Consider the following 27,090-nt stretch of genomic DNA (forward strand, 5'->3'; position numbering starts at 1 on the left):
CCCTTTCCTGTGCAGATAAAAGTCTCTGATGCTACATCCCTGCGGATTTGAGCGTGGTGCTTGGGGAAATGCTGCCCTACTTTTCTCATTATTTGCAGAACTCTCCATGCTGTTTTCTTGCAAGGAATGAATGTGCCGTGCTACTAGAGGTGGGGTTGGTGTTTGAGGCAGTGGTGCTGGGTGCATAGAGGAAGGAAAGGGAATTAAGTTTCCCTTTAGATATGTAGAATGAAGACAGGGAATTAAATGTGCTTTGCGGAACTTGACCCTTGATTGATGTGTTACCACCCATATCTGCTTCAGTGATATGTCTATACAAGAGAAATTCAAGCCTGCTGGTCACCACATGATAATTTAAGTCCCAAACAGAAAACAAGCTTTTCCCCTTTGCACGTGAAACATTCAGACCTCATTTATCCCTGAATCAGTCTGATTAAATCAGCTTGTCTGGCAAATTGATTCTCCCGAACGTCCTTTTCTGAATTGGTTATTTTAGAGTAAACATCTCCGTGTAGATTTTATAATGTAATACTTTGCTCAAAGCTGATGCTTTTTTTCCCCCAACGATCTGGTGCAGATCCAAAACTGATGATGGATGTAGCTGACTGAAATTACATGTCGCAGTTCTACATTTCCTTCTTTTTTGGAAAATTGTTTGTCTTGGGAAATAAGAAACATAGATTCTGGTGGCACCAAGCTTAGAAACCTTCATGGGGGTATGTGGTAGAGACCTGAAGTGTGAGGTGTCTGGGCTGTCCTCCTGGTTCCCACCCTATTTGGGGCTTTTTTTTCTGTATCCACCAATGCAATGCTGCAAATTAGCACTGAGCTAGGGAGAGGATTTGTCAAGTGCTGACAAATGAGTCAATGTTGAAGGATGGCCAGGGCGTGGAACAGAAACTTTCCCTTACTTATCAGTGAAATGCTTTGGATTCTCCAGCCTTTTTTCATCTGTGGTCTACTTTTCTGACAATCAAGTCTTTCCTTTGGCAACCCTCCACAGATGAGCAGGTTGAAGTATTCTGCTCTAATAGGGGGCTTAGGTCTGATAGAGCCTTCGGCTCTGTAAAGCTCTTCCCATACAGACAGCATGAAATGCTTTGTCAGTCCCTAGCTTCTCCCTGTGAAAGACACGTGGGGTTGTATTTTCTGAAAACCCTCTGAACAAGAGCCGACTGTCACCTTGTGTCCACACAAGGTGCAGCTTTCACACCAACTATGTATGGTGAGAGACACGCAAGTACTTCAGCTTCAGTGTGTCACCAGGAAAGCTTTAATTGGATACTTGAAAGTTAAGAATAATGGTGTTCTTTTACTGAATTTCCCAAGTTACATAGGGATGATCATTTTCGTGGCTCGGTGGCTGCTGGAAGTGCCGTTCTGTGCTAGGGCACTCTGCATTGCCCGAGTTGACTGTGCCATCACACGTAGGTATGCTGGATTTCCCTGCCTTCACTCATGTGTTGCAAACAGCAAGCACCTTCTCTTTACTTGCATTTAGGGTTGAAATGGCTTTTCAGAGGTTCCCAGCACTTGTAGTAGTTTTTATCTAGGCGGTTGGAGGTCTGGAGGCCCCACTTGGTGACAGCAAGGCTGAGGGATGATTCGAACATGAAGGCCTGTTGGGAAGAGGGAAGGTAGGTTAGGGCAGGAGAGAGAGAGTTTAAATCCAGGCAAGGTGTCTGCTCTGCCACAAACAGGATTTGTATGCATGGTCCAGCACTGCCAGGCTCTGTCTCCAACCTGATCAACCCAGGGGAAGAAAGATCTTATCTGGCATTGCAATGCTGGTATTAGTCACGTCTCAGGAGTGACTTTGGACTCCCTGCACACCCAGACAAGCCAGGTTCTTCCAAAAGCTCTAGTTCAAGGTCTGTTGATAATCATCATTAGATTTTAGGGGTAGAGACAGGAGGACAGTCAAGGGGTTCGCTTCTTTGTCCAAAAATTCAATTAATCAGTCTGAAAATTCCCAGCTTCCTGCACAGGCAACAATTTACATGGGCAGATGATCAAAGCTGCTTGCCATCGTATGTCTCCAGGGGAGCTCCTGCGAGTTGAATGGTGCTGATCAGTAAGGGAGGTGAATGCTGCAGCACTTGGGTCCAAGTACTTTTCCAGCTTGCCAAAATGCTACAGTACTAGGCTGTAGTTTAAGAGTGGCACTATGCCAAGCTGTATTCAAAGTCTTACTAGCTCCTTTGGCTCCTTACCATGGTCCCGTCTGCAACCCTCTCAGGCTCCAGCTTGGCTTTGCTCGCCTTCTCAAAACAGTCGGCATCCGGCCCGTGAGGGGTCATCATGCTGTGCAAGCTGCCGCCTCCAGGCTGAAAGCCTTCCTCCTTTGCTTCATAGTGGCCCTTGATGAGCCCCATGAACTCACTCATGCAGTTCCCTGGAGGCAAAGAGAAGAGTTTGCAAAGAAGTGTGACTGGGAGGGATCACAGCTATGCTGTGAGCTCCTTGAAACCCATGAGCTTAGCTGGGCCAGGTTGAGGGTGGAGTGGAAGTTCCTTAGAAGGGTATCATGTGAGGGCACATCAGGGATTCTACAGGCAGCGCTTTTAAAGCTGTACAGGATTTTATTATCTGGATTCAGAAACAGAGCTCCTTAATGAAGACTCTTTCTTCATTATGAATCACCCTAATGAAGGTGGTTCCATCAATCCCCAAATGATTGATGCACAGGTAGACCTGTGGTTTTCTTACCACCTTGAGCTTCTTAAGTACTACACCAGCATATGGACTGCATGGTGTAACCTAATTTTACACACTTAGATTAGAGATCTTAAAGTGCCGGAAAGGAAGCTCTGTGCTACAGACACAAAATGCCTGCCTGGTGAGGGAGCCTCATCTGCTGTCCCAGGTTATAAGCATGAAATTATTTTGTTTGATACTCTTCTACCACCTCAAGTGCAGCAGATGCTTGACTAGCTTATGCTTTTGATTCATGCAGTATCTACCTATCTTACTACAGCCACTGTGTGCCCAAAGGCAAGGAACCGGATTCTGCCTTTCCCTAAGGAAGGTCTTCTTCTTTAAGAAGACCCTCTGAAACAAATGAAATAATATACGTTAGTAACACTAATCTAAGTTAGTAACACTAACTTAGGTAAGGATGGCTATATCTAATAATTCAGTACTTACTGAGTTAGGCTCCCTGTAAGGAAAGTACTTTAACAGCTGCCTTCCAAAGCTTTCAGCTTTAGTAGACCTGATGTGACTAAACAATATGGCAGCTTTCTGCTTAGCAGTCAGTTTTTGCAAAACCAGGCCACGCTTCTGTAGCTGTGTTATATATAGACCTTCTTAACCACTAGTTCTGTCTTTGTTAAGTACAATCCAGGGTCTGAAATGTTTAAAAACAAAACTAATTTAGCTCAAAGAAGAGTTGGCCTACATATGTATGCAAACATTCATTAATTTTCATCCCAAGTTGTCAGTGTCTCATGTAAAACTGGATTGTTACAAGCTTTTCATTGAACCCACTCATGTACTGTGCTTGGCACATTTAGGCTGCAGTACAGACCCTAGGAGCTGGATCATCAATGTGTCTGCAACAGGACTTTTAATATCTCTTAGGAAGAGTGGGCAGGTGAGTAGGAAACCAGGTTGGAACTTAAGAGATGAGCTGAGTCCAGTTTCTTATTCTTTTGCAGATTTCCTATGTGACCCCCAATGACTTACGTGTGCCTTTAATCCCTAACAGTAAAATAGTGCTGTCTCTACAAGCAGGCTGTTGTGAAGTTAAAATCCTTTAGTGGCCATTAGGTATTAGATCCCCCATGAGAATCACACAAGTGCTCCCTCAGACAAAGAAGTAGTATATGCCCATGGTATAAAAACTGCATCAGATATTTTTCGGCCTGTGTTCCAAAGTACACAGAGTAATTCACAGCCTTTGAGGATGTAAAGGTGGCCAAGAGAAGTCCGTATTTATAAGCTGTACAGCCACCTTTGTATGTGAAATTGTTATGGTGTATGGGGGACCACCACTGCTATACTTATACTTGGGGCAAAGCTAAGGCAAGACAAAACCCATGACTCTTGGATGCACCAAAATTCTCTGAACACAGGCTTTCCACAAAATAGGCCTCTTGTACAATATATGCAGAGGGCAGTCTTCAGCAGCATTGAACTTGTTGAGCTAAATATTCCACTACCCCAGACTTGCTCAGTCCTGTTACAACTCTCTTTGTGGTACGAGATTCTCATCATGGCACTAAATTCAGAGGGAACTAAGATGTGCAGTGTCTTGATAACTGACTTATCACCATGTCTGCCTTACCAGCTCAAGCTCTTCCCCTCCATGGCTGGCATAGAGCAGACAACCAACCTGCTCATCGTGAATTTAGTGCTGAAGCCTGTGGCTAAGGTACTGTGGTCAAGTGAGTAGCTGTGGTAGCTGTCTGCATAAGTACTCTTAGATCATCACAACATGGACAAGAGAAGGAGAGTTATTTCAGCTGGTTTTAACACAGACAAAGCAAGGCTGAACAACTTCATATTTGTTATGGCTCACAATGCATCTGCATAAAGTTAGCACAGCTTTGCTGATGAGCAGCAACTTCATCATGGTTAACCAGCAGTGTGTCTCACCTCTTGGCATCTAATAAAAGTTAATTGGCACTATACCAACCAGTCAGGAGACATGTTCGCATGTCTCCCTCATTATTGCAAATGAAATCAGAATGACAGGACAGGACTTTGTGGGATTTACTAAGCTGGCTGCACAGGTGCGTCTACTGTGCTTCCAAGTGCCATTAATTCTGCCAGCCTCCAAGATGCTTGGAAGTAGTCTAAGTAACAGGAGGAGCTGGCTGTTAAACTGTGGTTAGTAAGTGTGCAGAAAGCCTCGCAGCACTTCAAAGTGACCACAGTATGGCCACTTGATATCTCCTGAGATGGGGCCTCTTAGCTGTTGACAGAAGGGGTGCAGGGTGGCCAAGCTTTGCCCCTCAGTCTCACAGAGCAGCGTGCCTCATCCTCACACTGGAAAGTTCCATGTGGGGAACTGGATTTCTAGCACCCATTCAATGCAACATGTTGCCATGCTCTGCCAAGAAGAAGCCAAGAAACTGCCAAAAACAAACCTGCTCTGGTGATGGCAACTAAATCCCAAAATCATCAACCAATGCCCTGCCTGAGAAAGAGCCCTGTTCCTGATCACTGTCTTCTTAAATGGCAGCGGTACCTCCATCGCTGTGCAGGTGGTGATGAAGGGCTCAGGAGAGCCAAGTCACTCCTTCGCTGTAACTCTGATCTCACCACACAAGTGCCAGCTTTACACCCCTCTGTGCTTCTCACCACTTGTAACACAACATTTTCCTTTCCCCTGTTCTTTATCTATGTCCTCTAGTGAGATATTAAGCAATTCATGGCTGGATGACAGGACAATATCTGACGCATTTGTACCATGCCAAGTTCAATATGCACCTGGTCTCTCTGGGACCCCCTTGAGTACAGACACATCCATCTATGTAGACACAATGAGCCCATCGCCTCTGAGTTTTCATGAGATGCTCTAAATAGGCACATCTTTGGATTTGTTCATTTTCCAGGGAGGACTGACTGACTGACTCCAAGAAGCTGACTAATTGAGCCAAGGGCAACAAATCAGAACTGCTGCTTCCCTGCATATGCTCTCAGATAAATGGAGGCTTATTTTTTTTTCTGTAGTGCTGAGCTCAAGCCCACTGAGCAGACGTACGGTGGTAGTATGGTGGACGGAAGGTGTTGTTAGCTACCCCCCATCGCGGGGGGAATATGACAAAGTCAGCGAGTGCCACTCCAGCACGGGTCGTCTTGGCTGTCAGGACAGTGAAGATAGAAGGATCCTGAAAAAAAAACCCAAAGCAAAAAGCATGAAACAAAGCAGGGCTCAGAGCTGTCTACTCATGTCATCCAGGTGGTAAACATGACTGATTGCACCTCTCCCTTGCCGAAAGACTTTTTCTACCTGCACCTGGTGTTATAGATGAGATCTGGGGCCCCGTGGGACAGCACCCAGCATCTCAATCCCATGCTGAATATGGGGGACAAGAGATTGGACTGGATGGTTCTTCCTTTGAGTGCTGGAGATCCTTCCCCATCCTGGCCATGATGCCCTCATAGCTGGAGGCCCAGATGCAGGGAGTGAACAGCCCTGCAAGATAAGGTACTGCAATTCCAGGAGCAGTCTCTGGCACTTCTACCACAAAACCACAACTTTTGCTTAGACGGTTACAGGGGACAGGACCATTCTGCTGGAGGCATTTAGCCTCATGACTGTTAGTTTACCAATAGGGAGAAGAAATTTTGGCTCGTGGAAGTCTCTAGTCCAGTAAAGTGATTTTCTGGGATTTGATCCCAAAACCATCCTTCTCCTGGCAGGTTTTTCTGGAGTTTAAACAATACTGTCTGTTGGTTTTCTCCCTAGAAATGCTCCAATCTCCTTGCACACCCACTTGCATTGCTGTGGGCACCTCTCCCACTGGGCTGGTTTCCTTTTTAGAAGGGCTGCTCACATTAGTTTTGGCTTTAGTTATTTTCCATAAGATCTAGAAATTATAACAATGAAAGCTGCCAGCTCTTCAAATTAATTTCTGTGCTGGACTCAGAGGATCCAGGGAAGGAGTCTGTCCATTTGCAAGAAATAAATCAAGGCAAGAATTTGAAGCAACAGCCTTTTTGCTGAGTTGCACGGTGTATGTTGGCTTCAGTATTCATCCCTCCTCCAGGGCACAGAAATTCTATGCTAAGCTGTATAGAGCTGTTTAAGAAGCTGATCAATCTCCAGTTATGTCTTTGCACCACAAGTCTTGCTCTACAAGAGCTTGGTTTGGGCTCAGGGAAAGCAGCACAAGAGATTTCACACTGTTTCTTAGAGCACAATGTATTTTTTAAGAGGTGCTGAGCCCTTGGAACTCAGGGTGGGTTTGGATGGTGTGGTAGCCACAAAGTAATGCTTTGCCTTGCCCAGCTCCAGAACTTACCGCATGATCAAAAGCAACAGCATTAATGACCATGAATTTTTCCAGATGGTATTTGTACGGCGTGTAGTTCCCATGCCAAGCTACAACATTGAAGGGGGAGAAATCCTACCAAAGCAAAGAGACAGACAGAAGGTTACCACACACAGACTTCCAACATGCTGCACATATGCAGGACACTGCTCTCTCCCAAATGAAAAATGGGTTTAGTGCCAATGAGAGGTACACTGGCAGCCCTTTAGGCACAGCTCGACATTGTGAGGATGGGAGTTTTCCTCAGCATTTCCACTTGGTGAGTCTCAGCCCTCCCTCTGAGGTTTAGTCTCAGAGGGTTTCTGATGCCCAGGCAGTGCTTGGACAAGGCAAGCTGCAACACTGGCTCTCTGGTTAGAAAATTTTGGCTTTTCACATCCCCAGCTCCTCTTTTCTTCTCTGCCACTATGAACGTATGGGAACAGTGAGGCAAAGAACATCACTGGGTCTTTGGGCAACCGAGTCTTCACTAACACTTTTTCCCCAGACTGAGGAGCCTCAGGTGGGAAGATGAATGACACAAGAAGACAAGGGATCAGTTCTATTCCATAAAGCCCAGAAGGACCTCTTGAGACTACATCCATGCTACTCAGCTGCATATCCCAGGCCATGCACTGGCACTGAGTTTCAGTGTTACCTGTTGTCCCAGGGCATCCTCACCTGCTGGGCTGCAAACAGCTTGCCCTGGTATTTGCTGATCACCGTGTAGCCCCCCGGCACTTGGCGGTCCTCATACCATGCGACGGGCACCAAGAAGTCACGTGGGTTGGCCAGGCCATTGGCTCCTGGGAAAGAAGGAGAGATGCCAGAGCTCTTTGAGCAACCTGGTAGCGAAGTGAGAGACTGGTACAATTTCCTGGCTTTGTGGGTGCCTTTCTGCATTGTGAATGACCTTATTGCTTCTTGGCCCACCACAAAACCTGAAATAGTCATGTACTTGTGCTCCTACGAGGAGGTAATTGTAATACATCCTAGCATTTAAGTCCCTTTTGTGACTAAGACAGGTCTCCCCTAGTTGCCTTCTGAATAAGATTAGTACATCATCCTCATTTAAATGCATGTAACAACTAGGAATTAAGTGAAAAACAGAGGGTGAATTGCTCTCTGTTCCTGGACATCCTGCTGATTGGATGCTTAGCCATGCAAAAATTATGAGCCATGTCGTGAGGGGGCCAAATACATTTCTGAATACTTACAAAATGAGTAATAAAATAGTGATACCTACAGACTCTGGGCGTACTGGGGGGCTGCTCAGTGTGAGGAGTGCATTTTCAAAGTGCAAAACACCATATGGATACTATAGCATTCTTCTTCCTCTCGTTAGTATTATTGTTATAAAGAAGTTTTAAATTTCTTGGATAAAAATGCAGACATTACTACCTGCTGCTAAGGTTTAGCAGTCATTGCTTTTCTCCAGCTGTCACTTTTTTCAAGTGAAAAGTGAAGTTAAAATAAAGTAAGAGTGAAATACAAAGGATTTTGGTCTCTGAGGGGAAGGCAGGTAGGTGGTGAGAAGAGGAGCTCTTATAATTACCACCTCCTGAAAAGGTTTACAGGCAAGTGCACTCTTTTTCTTTTCTCCAGAAAGTAAACCTTATAATAGATTCCTACCTTCTGGAGACCAAAAAAAAAAAATCCCATCAAAGCCAGTCCAACTGTGTCTGAAAAACTAGCTAATGGGAAAACTTGTTACAAACAGGCTAGGGCAACCATATCAATAATCGAGTGGAGCAGGCACAGACCACAATAAGTGGGTGAAGGCAGAAATCTGCAGCTGAAAGGCAAGCTGCTGAAAAATCACTGTACGCTCCATGTGGAAAAGATGTGCCCAGCATGTCATACAGGAGAGATGCTCAAATGAGGTCCCATTAAACAGCTGCAAGTTGGGTTGGTTCTCTATTGCAAAAATGACCAGCTTCTGTTTCGCCACGGCCATGAGATGTTTGCAAATGCCCCCTGAATGCAGATGTGTCATGCCAAGCTTGTTACTGATTGGTAACATCTAGTTTACTTGAAGCACGGCCAGTCTTTTAAATCACACTGAGAGTTATGAAACAAGCTCAGTCAAGTGGGGAAAAAAATCCCAATCCAACTTAAAATGAAAAACAACCAAGCCCAAAACACCTGTCTGAAAGTGAAGAACTATTGGAGCTGGTTTTGTAGTTATTTTAGCTGTTACAAGAGCAGTTTCACTTCCTTTCACTGAGACAATCTTAGTAGCAGTAACCAGGAGGCGCTTTTCTCAGCAAGATAAATTTGGAGGCAAGCACTCCAGGGACAAGGAAGGTGACATAACCTGAGCTGAGCACTGCCAGAAAGCTGGCTGGGAAATCACAACGTGGGTGTTGGGGCTTCAGATGCTGTGCCCCCTCACAATATCTTTGTCATGGCAGCAAGAGGCTGTGCCTTCAAGATCTGTGACAATGCACAGAGCAGGAGGCAGCTGACAGAGAGGATCTGTGATTTATAAGAGCTAGACCTGCACTCAGTGAAAGGAGATCGGCCCTGGCAGCACAACACTGAGATGTGAATGTGTTGCTGATCTGAGCCCTCTGCTGCTCATTTTATTGGTTTCTAATTCTCCAAGGGGAGCAGCTTCTGGCACTAAGGCACTCTAGAATTCCAAGCTGCCTCTGTTAAAAGAGGTGGGGGGGAAAAACCCACTCGATTAAATCTTAAGCAGGGCTTCAAGAATATCTGTTGCCTCTGAAATCTGCCTTTCTTTTTACCACATAAATTCTCTCCTATTACTCCAGTTGATGCCTTGTCTGTAAGTAAGAGACATCAGTGGTGATGACCTTTTGAGTTTCTTTCAGTAGGAATAGGTTCTGAGCCAGCAGATGGGGACACTCAGGCCAGAAGGGAAAAGAGAAAGTAGATAAAAGGGTAGGATATAAATAGTGCCTTTGGTGCCAGGGGAATCTTGGGACAACTAGGCTGTCACATTTTTTCGGGAATGCTTGCTCTGCTGGGGACTAATAGTGCTGGGTTGGAAACCATCATTGTGAAGGAGCATATGCATGGGAGGATGTATTACATAGGATATAAAAGGATGGATTTAGGCTTGCAATTCATGCCTGTCCCTATGAAATTCACTGTAGGTCTAACAGGAGATTGTTACCGATGGGTCCCAGGTCAGGCAGCTCAAAATGTGCCCCATACACCTCCAGAATGTAGCCTCTGGTCTCTCCAAACACCTCCACACTGAAACGCATTCCTTGCTGGAAAACAAAGGAAGACACTAGGATCCTCCCAGGACTTTGCTGACAAACAACAAGCAGCTGAGTGTAGGAGTTGGCTTGCTCCAATGTCTGGCTCTGAGCCACAGGTAAGGCACAGTCAGCCCTTACCTGGATGACACAGATTTCGTTGGGCTCCACTAGCATCTTCCCAAACTCGGTTGTGATGAGCAGTTTTCCTTGCTGGGGCACTGTGGAAACAAAATGCAGGCAGAGGAGCTGAAGTAACAAAGTGACTGGCACCTTCTCCGTCCCTGCCAGAGCACCAGGCTCCAAGGAAGAGCAATGGGCTCTTTCTGACAGAGCTACACAATGGGTCCAGGCTCCCATGCAGAGCTTTGCAGCTGAGATGCCTGCACTGGAGTGAAAGCTTCCAGACCAGCCCCATCATCCCCACAGCACAGAAGGTACCTGTGTGGGCCATCACCTTGTGGCCCTTTGATATGAGGTTTACACCACAGTCTAAATAAACAGGACTTGAAATATTTGGGGTCACACCTGTCTGTCTCATGATCTTCACATAAAACAGTGCAGACACCCATCCTTGTCATGGCTGTGGCAGTGTGAGATGTCTGGAATAACTTTTTCCTGAGGGTAGAAACAATGCTTTGCTAACATCCACATTATTTTCTATGACTGTCCTGGCACAGAAGAGCTCAAATTTTGACTTGAAAAACTAGCAGATTTACAAAACCTGTCCTGGCACTTCTACTTCACGGTAGTGAGGGAAGTAAGCAAGAACAATTTAATAGCTGTTTGATGGGAGAAATGTTCCTGTTGGTGACCTGAAGGCATTCCTGTCCCTTGGTCAAGAAAGATACAAGCAAATATCTGGCTTCTGATACCGCTCAGAATATTTTTCAGAATGTACGGATTTTATGTGCCAATCTCCACACTCACCGTGGTAGTCTGGTTGCCTGAGGCTGGCAGAGCGTGGGAGCTAAGCTGCTGTGCCAAATACTCTTGGGCTGAAGCAACAAAGGCATCTAACTGTAAGCTGTTTAGAAATCCTGAGGTTTATGATTTCCAGAAAACCTCTGCCTGTGGCGTGTCTAATACCAGTCTGGGGAGGATTGGGAAATGATCCCTGAGCACTGCGCCAAGGAAGCAGGGTCACTGCTCAAATAGTTAAGGTCTGTCCCAGAGGTGAACTCTCTGAGCTGCACAGGAGCAGTGCAATTTGCCCAACAGCCCAGCTGGTGCCAGACCACCAAATCTACATGGAATGAGGGTGAAGCCAACCCTCTCCTCCAAATCTTGGATGTAGGGCCCAAGGTTCCGGAAGAACAAAGAGGCAGGCAGGTGGCAACCGAGGTAGAACCAAGTGAGGGAAAGAAAGGCCAAAACATCAACTCACCAATCAGGAAGTCACCATCTGAATTATAAAGGCATCTAAAGAAAAAGGCAAACAGGAAGGTCAAGGTGGTGTAAGCCCCAGGCCGTTTGCACACCACAGCCACAGCTGGGGAGTTTTGAGCTGGGAGACTGACATGGCAGAGATCTCCCTTTGGCCCCAGAAATGGTATTTGCAGGTCAGTGAATGCAACATACTGTCTGGTGTGAAGGAAGCAGGGAGGTTTAACGTGCCTGGCCTGGAAGCAGGACATCCTCCAACCTCTACCATGTGTGTGTCTTCGTGGCCATGAGCACATCAGTCGTTGTAAACTGAGGAGTGGGGCTGATTTCCCCCATGAGCTGCCGCAAGGAGCAGCAATGCCCGTCAGAAGCTGCATGTGTGTTGAACTCTGAGGAGCAGCTCCAGTCCCTAGGACAAGAGCACCTGGATCCAACACATCTCCTCTTGATCCACCCCCATGTCCCACCAAGCTTCTCTTGGTGGCTCCCCAACCCCTACCCCAGTGCTTGCCCATTGAGCACAACCTGCTTCACAAACACCTGCTATGGACACTGTGAGCACCTTTGCCTGTGCACACAAGGAACACAGGGATATAGAGACAGTGATGCTGGGAGCAGGTAGACTCAAGCATGGTGGCAGCAGACCTACATGTGCAGGCAGCCAGCCTGGAGCAGCCCGAGCCCCCAGAGCAGCAGCCACTGACCTGTCGATCATGGAGGCGTTGCAGACAAAAATATGGACGGCAATGCCGTTGCGTCCTCTGGGCTCACCGGCACCACACAAGGTGTACAGTCCCTGCAGGCAAATCCAAAGCATCAGGAGCGAGCAGCAGGCAGGAGAGCAGGAGCAGCCCCCTTTCCTCCCCTCATCCGACCCTTTTGTTGGGGCTCGTCCCTTCTCCCCACTTCCCATACTACTACCAGTGTTTCTGTGTATGGCCTTTCGTCAAATATGTTGGCTTTTCTTTAATATATTAAGGGTTTCTTAAAACTCATGTAAGCTGATGTTTTCCAGCCAGGGATCTGGGGAGAGCTGGAGACTGGGGCTTTTTTTTTTTTTTTTTTGAGAGTTCCTTGAAAGGGTATGAAGAAAATTGTCCACTCTAAGTTGCTTGAAATCCGTGCTCCTCTCCCCTCCCATGAGTGTTCTGCAAGCCCAGCAGTTTCAAAATCACCACTATTATCTCAATGCTGAGCATCTCGTGTGCCCTGCTACCCCCTGAGCGGGAACAGAGATGGAGGATGCCCAGATGCCCTGGTCCCCCAACTTACGCTCACAAAGTCGATCTTATTGTGAGGGGCTTTTGGAATCTCAAAAGGTTTCCATCGCAGCTAGATTGCAGCAAACAAAAAACAAGAAAGAGATGCCAGTGATCATAACACAAATGGTGGTAATTCAAAAGAAAGCATACCCTTGTCCTCTCCCTGCTTCCCTGCCCTCTGCTAGCTGAGGTAGCTCTCCTTCCTCTTTGCCTTGATAATCTGGTTTACAGGTAGTCTGATTTTTTTTGAATTTTTTGATTTATGGAGCCCTTTTAATTTTTAATCATAATTTTTTAAAATAGTTGGCAGGCCTGTGGAGTCCCAAAGTTAAAAAAAAATCCTGTGTCTCTCTCTATTACTAACAGCACCACTGAGAGCAAAGAAATTCAGATGAGCTGGTTTTTCACAGCCAAATTGTCATGGTCCTGTGCTCCACTCCACTCTGGATGATTCAGTCCCTCCATTACCCAAGCATAACATTCCTGTTTGCTCCACCTCATTTTCCCCACATAAGAAGCAGAAATAACTCTACCTGCGTGAGGGAGAGCCATGAACAGCACTAATTACTTTTTGCAAAACCTGTTGAGATCCTCTGGCAGAAGGTGCCAGAGGAGTCCAAAGTATTTATTGCTGCTACTGTAATATTAAGGGTCTTTGCAGCTCTTGGGAATGAGGTGCTGCAGCTGAGAGCCCCTCACTGAGGGGTCAGTGCAGACTAACTCAAACACCCCAAATTAGGAGGATGTTGATGTGGCCAGATGCCAGATATAACCCCTGCATTGATATGCTTGACCCCAGATGAAAGTACCTGTAACTCTGGGCAACCTCAAGAATATTTTTTTGCTTTTATCTACCCAATGTGGTCTCTCTTAGCATGTTTTTAGGCTGGTGCCCTGAGAAAACAGTTTATAGTACTTTGTGTCTGTGCCTGCTGCTCCAAAAAATTATGGACTATGCCGAATTTCAGCTAAATTTGAAAGGGATTCCCCCAAGCCTCATGGAAGTTTTCCAAACCCAAGTCAAAATGTAGGTGCCCAGGCAACTTTTCAGGCTCTCCTGGAAATCCAGCCTTGGGAGGAAACAGGCAACTGTACCCAGTGAGAGAATCTGATGGTAAAGCTGAGTGAAGCAGGGGCCCATTCCTAATTAAGTTGCATCCCAGGCCTGGCCCTGCAGCTTGGCCCTCTCTGCTCTGCTCTCCAACCCTGCTGCAGCAGCCCTGGGTCACCTGGTTGGATCCATCCTTCATCCATTCCTCCCCCCATCCCATTCACTGCTGGGTAGAGGCACTTTTTCCTCCCCAGGAGACCTTGGCGGCTTTGTGCCAGTGCCTGCTCAGGGTCACACTGCGGGGGGTGCTGGGTGGAGGGGAAGAAGCTGCTGGAGAAGCCGCATATTTCTGGATGGTGATAAATACACCCACTAGAAGATCAGATCAGATGTGACTCTTGTGAGGTATTGACACCTCACACACGTTAGTGAAGTGCTGAGCCACAGGTTTTACTTTCAGTGGTGTTTAGTCCCTTTCCTCTCAAGGGCTTTCCACCTGCAAAGCCACAAGCTCTGTGTGCTGCTTGTCCGGTGCATCTCTGTTCCATTTGGGTTTTAGAGGTGCAAGAAGAAAAGAATTAATGTCTTGAGCCAGAAGAACAACCAAGACAGACACAGCAGCCAGCACCAGCCAGCACCAGCTGCTTGGGGAAGCTTTTAGTGTTGTTTCTTTGCTCTATGACCCGTGACGCTGCTGAGATACAGCACCTCTGTGCTTACTATTACTTTATAGGTTTTATCTCCCAATCACTCTTCGAACCCACCTGCATCCTCCGGCAAGATGTTCCACACTTTATGCTCTTTTTTCTGACTGTGACATTTGTTATTGGTATTTGTTTTTTCCCTGCCTCTCAATCATAGCTTCCCTAGGTCATCTCTGTTCCAGGCTGGAGAGCTTTCTTCTGTTTCAGCACTTCTTGCACAGATGCCACCCCATATATTTTCATCATCATTGTCCCCTTTTCAGTTTTGACCTCTGTGTCTTTTTTAATTCTGCCATTGTCCTAGGGTAATGTATTTTTTTCCATTGACTTCAATGGGCTTTGCATAAGGTGCCTCCATATGGCCATCTTTTCACATGGATGACAATTGGGAAAGCTCCTTAAGTAAGCTGGGTGAGACACAAAGCACTGCAGGGAAGAGTAGATCTTGTCCAACAAACAGAACCTTGTCTCTGGCTCTGCTTCAGAGTGGATGAGAAGGAAAGCAGGGAGGTGGCTCCCACTTACTGCTAGGAAATAATTTCTCTGGGTTTGGTGGTTGCCATTGAAAGCGGTGAGGGAGAGAGTGGGCAGAAGCTTTCTTGCTGTTCCCTTAGGTAAAAAATGTACTACATGTAAATGGCTTGAGATGCTTGAGAGCTGGGCATCTTGGAATTACTGTAATCATAAATAACCGTAATGGTAGATGCGGGCTGTGAAGAGGCATCAAGGATGGATGAGGTGGTAACAGAAATCATTGGAGCTTCATCTGTGAAGGAGCACCAAACACATGTAAATATGAGCCTGTCACTGCTCCTTGGTCAATGGCTGGAAAACATATTCCAGCAGATCTGGGAAAATATTTAGACAAATGGTGAGGCTGCTGGGAGGCTGGAAATTACCTAATGATGATGCATCAAAGGGCAAAACCTGAGATGAGTGAAAACCAATGACCATGAGATGATGCTGAGAGGAGAACAGCAGGAGAAGATTAGCAAACTCAAATGTTCTGGGGCTGGCAGGGAAGAAATCATGATTAAAGATGATGGCAAGGCTGTAACAGAGGAAGATAAATGCCATGCCTCTGTGCGACTCTCTAGAAGGAAGCTTGATTTCCCATGAGGGCTGCAGAGAAATGGGCTGGCAGCCAGTAGCCTCTCCAAAAGCACAGGGAAGGAGAGGATGGATGGCAGAGGCATGCTGCTGCTCTGCTGGCTGGGCTGGGGCACGATGAGCTTTTGATGGGGGACACTGAAGTAGAAGAAAAAGCAGACTGAGAGGTGGCCAACAGGAGCCCCGAAGGGAGATTCCAGGTGGCACAGATCAAACCCTATGACACTGCAGACATACTGGGAAGCAGCACAAGGATCCAGTGAGGTGGGAAGCAACAAGCATCGCACAGCGGGCTGTCCTTCCTTGGGTGACCCATAGGTGAGGAACAGTGAAGAGGTGACAGTCGACCCTGCTCCTTGGCCAGACCCCCCGATCCCAAGGCTCCCCTCAGACCTCTTGCAGCTCAGTGCCTTTGTGCTCCTGGTGAGTTTAATATTTGACCATCCTCCTGGCAGGGCCATGGCTCCTTCCAGTATGGTTACCTGGTTGGGGTCAGGTTCAATTTCATCCCAGTCATTTGTCAAGTGTCCGTCCTCAAGAGGTTTGAAGGGTTTGTGGCAGACTGAAGGAAGGATTCGATACAGCCAGCTACAAAGAAGGAAAACATCTGGATTAGCCTGAGGAAGAGGTTAAACCTCTGGGTGGCTGCTGGCTGATAGAGCTCTTAAAATAACATTTACATTGGTGGCAACTGGAACAAAAGGTGTATTAAATATCAATAATATTAATATTAAAATTAATATTAAACATCAAACACCAGCTCACAGCCAGAGATTTCCAGAGAGATGGCTTTTATTATTGGCTCTAAATATAAACCTGTCCTGCTATACATAGGTAAATATCTATATGTGTATTTACATATAATTACATATGTCTACATTTACACACAAACATATGCATATAAAAAATAAAGCTTTTTCTGCGGCTGAAATACAACAATCTCTCAGTTGGAAAAAAAAGTCTGTTTAAACACAGCTACAAAGCAGCTCGACAAGACAGGGATAAGCACAGTATCTAACTGAAAGAACAGAGGGGCTCTCTGGAGACAGAAGGTCACAGCTTGTATCTGAATTTGGATGGATTACTAAGAGTAGCATCCTATGCCTGGCTGGTCATGCCCATAGGGCAACTGGCGAGCCCATGCAGTGAAGACCAGATATTTATATGATGCTTCTTGCCGCTATAGGAGGTCACCCATACCTCTGTCGCTGCCCGGGGCCATCACTCTCCCTCCTGGCTGCCTGCTGTGCCTGCGGCTGTGCCCCTTGTGGCCCCTGCCGCTCCAGCAGCTATGGCCAGCATTCGCATGCCATGCAGGGAATGCAGCCGCGCCCAAAGCTGGGCTTTTAATCAGGTGAGAGAGCAGAGGCAATCAGGAAAAAGCCTGAGCTAGGCAGGTCTGCCAGTGCCTTTGATGTGTTAACAGTGGTGATTACAGTTTGGGTGGGTGGGAGAGAGGAAGAGGGAGCTCTCCCTTGAGAGCTGGAAAAATTCCATCAAGGACATCTTCCTGCGGCAAACAATGATTCATCCCTTTCCCACGCACGCTGAGAGCTGGCACCAGCCTGGAGAGCAGAGGCATCTCAGATGATGCATTTGCTTTTCATTTGAATGAACAACAAAAGGGACAGAAAAGCCACAGTGGGAGAAGCAAAATGAGAAACCCATCTTCTGCAATCTGGTCATGGTCAGAGCATGACAACCGGGACAGAGCTCTGGGAAGTTTGCTGCTGGCTGGAACAAGCTGTCTCCAGTACTTCTGAGGTGTTAAACTGCATGCTGGGTGCCTGGCACTGGTCTGAGCCCCTGGGCAGCCCCAAAATGGGAACAGCCTGAACTAGCAGCTCACTGGTCCCAGACACGGTGCAGGAACATCCCTTAGGAGGAGAGTCCTGCTCACAGGCTTGGTTTTGACACTATCAGGTGCTTACCAGTGCCTGTCACAGGGTGATGTTTCCGTAGTAGCATCAGGGCTGAAATCCTGAGGTTTTTTCACACAACATACACGACCCGCTGGGGACCATCTGGCCTCTGTGAGCATCCTTTCCTTCCCTCACCTTGCTCAGGAAACCATCCTGGCTGGTCCTTTCTCAGCATTTTCTTAACTTGCTTGCCCCACCAAAGCCTTTCTTCTCCCTCTCCGGTGGTTTTCTGTCCTTGCCCTTCTCCCAGTGCATAGCAGAGGATTTTTACCAGTCTGGCCTTGCAGAAAGCACTGGTGGCACTGAGGCAGCTTTTCCATTGCTCCCCAATGCTCACCCCAAAGTGCCCCACACCACCCACCTGCTGCCAGGGGGTCACGATACCTTCGCTTGTTGGTGGGCCGGGGGCAGGTGAAGGCAGAGCCCGAGAGCTGTTCAGCATATAGACCATATGGGCAGACTTGAGGGTTATTCTGAATGGGAGGAGAAGGAAAAATAAGGAATGAGAAGCAGTAGCATGGGATTTGGCTCTGAAGCCTCCAGCAGAGAACTGCAACAGGTACCTGGCATCCCAATGCCATGGGGTGGTGTGCTCTCCTGAGGCTGTGCTTCAGTCCCAGTAGCTGTATCTTCTTGCTCCTGTGAGGCTGGATGCCATGCAGATACCAGCCAGACCCCAAATCCCATTCCTACATGTCACAAAAGTTCCCCAAGGAGTTGGCATAGCCATTGAGGCAGCAATATAGGGTAAGCTGCAAAGGGCAGTGCTTGGCAGGGTCAGCAATGGGAGCGTCAGGGAAAACAAAATCATTGCCAGTGCTTACAGACTGCAAAGCAGACCACTTTTATGCACAGATTTTTTTGAGACCAAGTGTTCATGGAGGTTGCCCCAGAGCATCGTGACTGGCTGGCTTCCCAGAGGGCTGATAAAGACTCACAGCAGCTGAACGCACTGAACCTTCTGCCCCTTCTCCTCCTGCCCTCTGCCCAAGGAACTGGTGCCCAGAGCAGTTTTGATGTCATGCTGCTTCTTCCTGGCAATGCTGCTTGCTGCCCAAAAGCATTGAGTGACCTGTGTAGGAGCCTTTGCTTTTCCACAGGGTTTCTGCACAGTGAGAGTCTTCATCTGGAGTACAAAGGGGGCACTTTCCCCTTTGCAGAGCTGTGGGTACAACTAGCACAGGTTTAGCAGCCCTTATGAGTTCATAACTGAAGGACAGATTCCTCCTTTTCAGAGAGCAGAAACTAAACATTTTGATCTAAGTAGGCCAGCATCTATTTTTTTGAGATCAGGAAGAAGCAAAGGCATCCAAGAACTGCAGGAAATACCCCAGTGGGGACAGCCATACACCATTTGCTATCCAGTCTCTCTCCTGCAAGATCTAGTACAGCATCCTGTCATCGTGCTGCAGCTGAGCGGATCAGCCATCCACACAGTATCAAACACTGCCCTAACAGGTGGGCAGAAGGAAGAAGTAGAGCTCTCATAATATGTGTAACTTCCAACTCTCAAACTCTGTCTTGTCGGCATGGGTATACAGGGAAGCAGGGGGATCAATAGCCCTTGGAATTTTTATCTTAGCCAGCACTACTGCAGATGCCAGTTTTATAAATACTGCATTAGGAGAAAGAATCCACCCCTGGGACTGAAGATTTTTTTTGTCTAGCTCATTTTCACATTTTTTTATTAACTCTTTAGACACTGAGTCCAGACTCTGGCCAGATGAGAGCACCTGAGCCAGGAGCTGGAGGGGTCTGCCTCTGGAAAGTGGTGCTACTCTGGAAAACCTGGTGGAGCACATTCACCACAGCCCACTACCTGATCAGACCAGTAGCCACCACTATCGATCTTCCAGTTTTACGGTGTCCCTTTCTTACATTTTTTTCTAGCCAGCCTCAGAAGCAAGACACTGAGCCAGCCAAACCATCAGTCTGATCCAGCACAGTGGTTTGTCTTTCTTGTGAGCACATCATAGGCTGCCATGCAGACCTGGGGGACATATATACACACTTAATGTGTCATTGTGTTTTATGTTAGTATCCACGCTGGCAAACAACGTGCACAATATCAGAACTGGGGAGATCCAGAGAACTCAGGAAAAGCAAAGGGTGAAGCTTCCCGTTGGCCTCTTTGCACAGAGGGTGAAGAGGAGCACCAAGTGATTGACTGAGCATTACTCCATAGAATCATAGAATTACAGAATGGTCTGGGTTGAAAGGGACCTTCAAGATCATCTAGTTCCAAAACCCTGCCATGGGCAGGGACATCTTCCACTAGGCCAGGTTGTCCCAAGCCCCATCCAACCCGACATTGAACACTTCCAGGAATGGGGCATTCACAACTTCTCCGGACAACCTGTTACAGTGTCTCAACAATCTCATAGTGAAGAATTTCTTAATATCTAAACCTCCTCTCTTTTAGTTTGAAGCCATTCCCCCTTGTCCTATCACTACATGCCTTTGTAAAAAGTCCCTCTCCAGCTTTCCTGCAGGCCACCTTTAGGTACTGGAAGGTGCTAAAATGTCTCCCTGGAGCCTTCTGTTCTCCAGACCAAACTACCCCAACTCTCTCAGCCTGTCTTCATAGAAGAGGTGCTGCCATTCAAGTCCAAGCATTTACAGGAGATCCAAGGGAAGCCACAGGTAGCCTTAAAATGTGTGCTGCTGTGAAAAAGACTGCACAAGGGAGATGAGAAAGCTTTAATTCTTCAGGATTTCATTTTTTCCTCTGCAGATCAAGGGGCTAGCACCACATGGGTCACAATTCCTTTCTTTAAAACAGAACGACCCAACATAATTTATTTTCATCAAACATGTTCAGAAGTGACCTTTAAGAATGAATCTGTCAGTTTGTTACCACAGGCCTTCATGTCCCTTCCCTACAAAAAAGCTGCTCTCTGGCCAAAGGCTTGGATGTCAGCTTCATCAAACCTGATTCTTAAAGAGATTGAAAAAGCTGCCTCTCCTGCACAAGCATGTCTCTCTGCCAAGCTTCAGGCTTCTGCTTTGGTTTATTCCAGAGCCAGTGGCTTCCTTCTTGGTGTGGCTGAGCCACTAGTATTGCAGACTCCTTTAGGAAAAAACCCCGCTCTTGAGCAGAGGTAATTTAGGCAAGTCCTAACCCCCAAGGTGAAATTTGGAAGCTCACAAGTAACTTAAAAATAGAAAGTATGAATGGAAATCTTTAATTCTGATTTTTTCCAGCATCTTATTATTTCAGTCTTGCATAAAGAAGGTTCCTGGTGATTTTTGTGGTGGCAGAGAGAAAGGAAACAGTTTAAGATGAAAAGAAGCCCAGGGAGCAGATATTCACTATATTCCATGTCATTCTGATAAATCACTTTAAAAAAGCTCAGTACCTGTCCCTCTGGCAAAGCTCCTGGACAGCGTGGATCCTCAGAAACATGTTCATTTCCAAATCCTGACAAGTACTGTAAAATAAACCACACAGCTCATCAGCATTTTGAAAACACAAGCAAAACTCCAAGCAACCCATCCATTACTTCCCCATGCATTTTTCCAGGCTCTTTGTATGCATTAAGACTTTCTCAAGCGATCTGCTTGCATATCGCCACAGACCATTTTCTCAGCTCCTGAATTTGCTTCATTAGCTAACCATGTGGTGGGCTGGGAAGCACAGACAGGATTTGCTCTCCTGCTAAGTCTGCATGTCTATTCTGACTGCATTCTGCACCATGAAGTTACTTGAGAAACAACACAAATATTGCACTCAAGAACAACAGGGTGATGGATAGGAAGAACTGCACACCAACATTATGGATGTGTGCTAGCACTAGTCAAGTTCAGTCTGACTTTGCTTGAGTCATGGATGTTCCAAAATCTGCAGATAGCCTAGCAAATTTGTTCACTGAGTCCTGATTCTCGGGAAATAAAACTGGGAGTTGTTTGGGTGACATGTCTTGTGATACATCCCCGTGTTCATCAAGGAAAGGGTCAGGACATAGATGGGATGAGGGAGGGAGGAAGGGAAACATAGCCAAGTTAAACTGTGTCACTGATTTGCCCTAAATAAGCATTGTCCAGTTGGGCATGAACCATCCATCATGGTAGTGAGTAAGAATTAATCCATTACTGGGTGATAATCTGGTTCTCTAGGGCAATGAATACCCGAGAGACCCATGGATGGAACAGACGTGCATGACCTGCCATGCCTACCCTGCCTACAGCTGCCGTGGTCTGAGTGTGGCCAAAAGCCACAGGACATGGTGGGTGTGGGTCCCAGATTTGCAGCACTGGGAAAAGCCCCACAGCAAGCCTGAGCCACACAAAGGAAGAAGGAATAACAGAGACCTTAGCTTTGCACTGTCAGAAATGTAAATACAGTCCCTTCAGATCCTATAGAAAGGCACGAAGCAGCACTTTTGAACTCTGCATGAACGCAGAGGTGTTTTGGCAGTGATCAACAGTACAGCCCTGTGGCCTGGGAAGAGAGTTAAATATTAATGCTCCCCTCTAAGTACTGCAAGAATAGCCAGGCTGTTCATCAACCTTCATACAGCGGTGCCGGGATGGCAAAACCCAGGAGCCCTTGACTGACACACCCTTGCTGTGACGGGGTCGCTGCAGTGCTGCTGTGCCCCAGTAGCTGCCTGCGGGCTCCTGCACCGAGCAACCCTGGCAAGTGGCAGGACTCTCCCTTAGTGCGGTGTGACACCTCGAGAGGCACAGGTCTGAGACAAAGCCCTTAGACCTGGTGTTGTTTTGGTGGTGTTTTTTTTGTTTGGTTTTTTTTGGTTTTTTTTTGTTTTTTTATATTATACAGCCCCTGGATTATTCCCCCCAGGAGTGTTCAGCCTTGGGCAAATTGCAGTCCCCTTACAATTTTCCAAATGTAGCAGACACTAAGAGAGCAAGCTTGAAACCTCCTGAGAAACAATGTGTTTTCCTCAGGCCCCTTTCAGCGACCTGTAAGAAAAGGCCATTCCCAGGGGAGCCAGGCTGGCTGCAAGCCCTGCTCAGCCTGAACCTGAAAACATCCTGGTTTCCATCGGTTCAGGGAGGATATTTCTCTCCATCTTGCAAATGAACATACATCGCTAGGAGCTGCTCTCTGCTGCGTTCCGCAAGAAGCATATTGATATGCAAAGCAGCGGGTCACCTAAGCAGCCTTGGCAAATGTATTGTACTGGAGCATTTTTTTTCCCTCTTTCTTTCCCCCCTTGCTTCTTTTAAACGGAAATGCAGCAATATCTGATGGGACTGCAGCAGTTCCAGAATTAACTGAGACCTCCACACTTCATACTCCTCTACCAGTAACATAAAGGTGGTCTGGGCATTTGCCTTCAGGGCAGCCTTGGTGAAAATGGGAGGAAAGGGGGAAGAGGAGGAGGAGGAGGAGGAAGAGGAGAGAACACACTGATTTTCTGGAGGCACAGCCAGCAAGGCCTGAAAGGCTCTGCCATTAGCACAGCAAGGAGAAGTTTAATGCAGCGTGCAGGCTGCTTTCTGAGGATCACCTACAAAAGGCTCAACTTAAAGCTGGTGGAGAGCTGGGACGGAACAGTCTATGTGGTTCCTTGATGGGTTTGTGTATCTGGCAAGCATCACGTGCTCCTTGGCAGCACGTTGCCACGTTGCTGGGGTGAGGGGGGAAGAAGACACAGAGATTCTGATGTGACAAATCTATCCCCTGTCCTTCAGGCTGAAAAGCTGGTGACCTGCACATCTGGCTTGACCATCCACGTTCCAAAAAGTCCCTTTGCTTCTGCTTGCTGGGCCAGGGGAAGGAAAGAAAACCAACTCAGCAGCAAGCATTTTGTTACAGTAGCTGCTCCATGCCCACGTTGGTGCTGCACAGCACCTTGCCCGAGTGCAGCAATGCAGGAAACAGCTTCCCACTGGTCTGGATGGAGAGCTGCTGCCTTCCTCAGCTGCACATCACTGGGGCTGCAGAGGGTGGCATAGCCCTGCTGCCTTGAGAGTGGCGGCAGAAGCTGCTGCATCATTGTTTGGTCAAATCAATTCTTTCTTGCCAAGAAAAAGAATAAAATTCTCAGGTAACTGCATCGAGGGCTGAAAAAAAGACATTGGCAGGACTGCAGCTGCGGGAGGGTAGATGTCTTGCTGATGATTTATCACCCTGAGTGTGGCTCCAGGGCTTTGCCTAGATGTTCAGTGTGGCTTTTCTCGTTCCCTCAGCTTTATTTTGTCTTTCCCTGTGGCAGACCTCAGAGAGGTTTCTCTCCTCTACATGCTTATAGGGGTTGGTGTCAAATATTACTTGGGCTGCAAAAAGAGCTGTGCTACAGCAGCTCCCTGTGAGCATCAGAGTCATCATGCTCCAGGGCTCTGGAGCACCATGCAGGAGCCCTGCTGATGCAGGCTAATCAGGAGCAGCAGTGAAAAGGCCAGACACATCATGGCCCTTCTCCCTGCCAACCCTCTGAGTCCACGTCCTCCCTCTCAGTTTGTGTGGCACAAGGTGCCCCCAAGCCAAGGGAAATGACCCCTTGCACCAGCACCTGCACCAGAGCATCCTTCCTGGGTGAAAAATATCTGGAAAGATAGAAACCAAACCTTCTCCATAAAGTGGCACCATGACTGTAGTCCAAAGGGACCTCCCTCTACGTCTCTGCCTGGCCTCCAGAGACCTAGCTACGTTCTAGATATCTCCAGACTGGGTAGGTTCATGGACACTACTGTGGTAATTGGGCAGGTGGTTTCTCTGTTAGACAAAATGTTCCCTGTAGCTCTTTGTTTTCACTTCTGGTTTTAATTACTGTTGTTATTTTGTTCAAGATTCTGTAGATTTTTATGCCAACAGGGCCTTAGGAATTCATCTGACTCCACTTTGGTTTTTGCTCTACAGTTTTTCAATAAAATGAGAGAGATAAAAGCCCAGCACAGCATAAAAAATTCAGCAAAGCTCATTGATTGGAATAACCAGGATGCAAAGCAAAGTGCTCGCAATGGGTGTCATGCTCTGACCTATAAACCATAACCTTTTGTTCACCAGATTAGACAGCAGGCATGGGAAAAAGGCATTTGAAGTCTGAACACATAGTCAGTAAAATAATTAAGACCTTCTTCAAACACTGCATAATATATTTCTCACTCAGCTCCTGCTGCAGGACACAGGAAAACAATATTCATCTCTTGACAAGAGATGTATCAGCTCAGTCCAGTCAAAACCAGAGTGTTTAACACAAACATGCAGAAACAGAGACATGAGCATTTGTGGCAAAGCAGGTCTTACCCTCTGTGTGGGTCTCCACAGCCTCTTTGCAGCCTAAAACCAAAGCACACAAATCGGAGCTCTGCCCTGGTGCTGCAAGGGCCAATATCCCCAGCCAAAGATGCCATTTCCCCTGACAGAAGGTGGTGAAGGAGCACATATATGTATCCCAGGCATATCCAGGGCTAGGAAAAGGCTTAGTAACAGTCACAGCCCTGAAGCCTGGGGAGAAACGGGCACAAGCTCTTGAGACCCACCATATCCTGGGGTGAGGTCTTGCCACTCCTGTCTGCTGCAGCATTACTTGTGCACCCTGATGGCCCCGGAGTGGCTTGTCCCCCACAACAACAGTGAGATGCTGATGAGATTCAGGGTTGAAAGTCTCATATTCCTACTCATGAGGCACAAGCCCACCACGTCACATCCTTCTCCCAAAACTCCCCCCTGCTCTGGCAAATGGTGGAAGGGAAGGCTCCTGCCAGCTGCCCTGCTGGGGCTTGGAGAGAAGGGCATGGCCAGAGCCTCACTGTGCCAGGGTGTCCTGCAAGGGGTACTAAGAAATTGGCCTGAATGGAGTCATTCCCCTGGGCTGCTGGAGAAGATGGTTGTCAGGGTTGCAACATCTGGGCAGATGTTGCCAGCCAGATTTCATAGGCTGAGGGGGAAACACCCCCCTGGCACCAGGCTGGGAGGAGGGGTGCACATGGAGGGTGGAGGAAGGACAACTCCCACCATGAAGAGGTCCTGTGCTGGGACAGCCTGACCAAGAATGATTTCCAAAGGGGGTGAAGAGGGGGAGAAACACAAGAAAATATTTTATCCAAAGAAAGCTTTAAAAACACACCTTGACCCACAAAAGAGGGGCACAATACAATGAAACAGGTTCCAAAAAAATAGTGTGAGCAGAGAAGGGGTGTCCGCAGCCAGCACAGACACCCAACCTCTTACCTGCAAGCCAGTCATCCTCCTCCTGATTGTCCTCCTCTTGGAGCAGACACAAACCCCAAGCAGGTATCTGGCCGAAGCAGCCTGCCAAGCAAAGCCTGCTCGCTGGTCAACTGAGCTTGGCTGGAGGCAGGCTGACAGTGCTGGAAGTGAGAAAGTCCAAGGGAATTTTCAACCTGTTTGCTCAACCCGGTGTGTGTTTAACCAAACACCAGCCCTTCTCTGCAGAACCAACCTCAGGATCGATTTGAAGATAATAAAGAGGCGGGAGGGCAGAGGGACTGGGTTTGCTCATCACTCCTGTTCCCCATAAATGTTGAAAAAGGGGTCGCAGTTCCCACACATGGGGAGAGGGAGAAGACAAGGTATTTAGAACAAGGTATTTAGAAATGTTTCATAACCTTCTTTCATACATTATACCTCTAGCAATTTTCATTTACAGTGCTCTAAATGTGTAGCAAATATTTGTTCATTATTTCTTCTGACCTGTGTTACAGTGGGGATAGAAAGGATCGCATCCCCATCCTGGTGAAGGTAGAATTATTTGTGAAACATTGTGTGGCAACATTACACAGCATTTTGGAGCCAAAAGTAGGGGAAGATTTTGTATTCCTGTGATTAGAGTCAGTGAGGGGAACTTACAAATTCTGAAATATTAATATTTTTCAAGAAAGCTGTTGCCAAGGAAGGAGCAGCAGTAAGCATTTAGCTACAGAATACTAATGAAAGTAGCTCTGCATTTCCAGAAGTTGCAGAAAGAAGGAAAAAAACCCACAATTGATTTTATTTGATATTTTCTTTTTACTTTGAATTCTCAACTTCCTTGCCCCCCCCCCCCCCAATAAATAAAGCAGTATTTTTTCCCCTTTCCATCACCTGCTCTACTATATGTCCTGCCAGCAGGAAACTTCTAGGAAATTTGAATGTGACCCTGAACCTAGTATCTCCTCCTCTCATAGAGCACCCTGGAAGCCTTCCCTCCCCAAAGCAGTTACCAGCTCATGTGACCCCCACTGCAGCCAGCAAGAGCTCAGGCTGCAAGAAGAACAGGTCTTAAATAATTTTGGTTTCTCTAAAAATAGGCACCTCCTCACACCATCCTGAGCAGTACATTAGAACCACTGGGAGCTGCCCCTTTTTAAAGTCTGGCAAAATAGGCTGGCTGCCACAAGGGAGAAGATGGGGTGTATGAGGAGACAGTGGTTATGGATGGGGGAGAGGGACAGCTAGCTTTCCTTGGCTCTAGAAGACTATAAACTGAGTAATCTCCAAGTTTAGGTCTTCTTCGGATCTCCATTCCTG

General features: G+C 47.1%; 1 protein-coding gene across 2 annotated transcripts; it reads right to left on the reverse strand.

The window, feature by feature from the left end:
- Positions 1 to 1,250: 1,250 nt before the first annotated feature.
- HGD (homogentisate 1,2-dioxygenase) lies at positions 1,251 to 25,904 on the reverse strand. Of its 2 annotated transcripts, XM_027730365.2 has the most exons (14): positions 25,792 to 25,904; positions 21,008 to 21,079; positions 18,033 to 18,121; positions 16,209 to 16,314; positions 12,872 to 12,931; positions 12,304 to 12,395; positions 11,601 to 11,635; positions 10,355 to 10,434; positions 10,126 to 10,225; positions 7,665 to 7,789; positions 6,975 to 7,079; positions 5,711 to 5,837; positions 2,214 to 2,395; positions 1,251 to 1,619 (listed from the first exon to the last, which is right to left on the reverse strand). In XM_027730365.2, the coding sequence occupies exons 1-14, from the start codon at positions 25,804 to 25,806 to the stop codon at positions 1,488 to 1,490; spliced, it is 1,320 nt and encodes a 439-aa protein (XP_027586166.1). In that variant the 5' UTR covers positions 25,807 to 25,904; the 3' UTR covers positions 1,251 to 1,487. The 2 variants fall into 2 exon arrangements, with proteins under 2 accessions (XP_027586166.1, XP_039244869.1); XM_039388935.1 differs by lacking the exon at positions 18,033 to 18,121 and having other exon boundaries at positions 25,792 to 25,895.
- Positions 25,905 to 27,090: the final 1,186 nt, after the last annotated feature.

The sequence above is a fragment of the Pipra filicauda genome, unplaced genomic scaffold (assembly GCF_003945595.2).
Source record: "Pipra filicauda isolate LSUMZ 115617 unplaced genomic scaffold, ASM394559v2 scaffold69_size3009148_pilon, whole genome shotgun sequence".
Lineage (NCBI taxonomy): Eukaryota > Metazoa > Chordata > Aves > Passeriformes > Pipridae > Pipra > Pipra filicauda.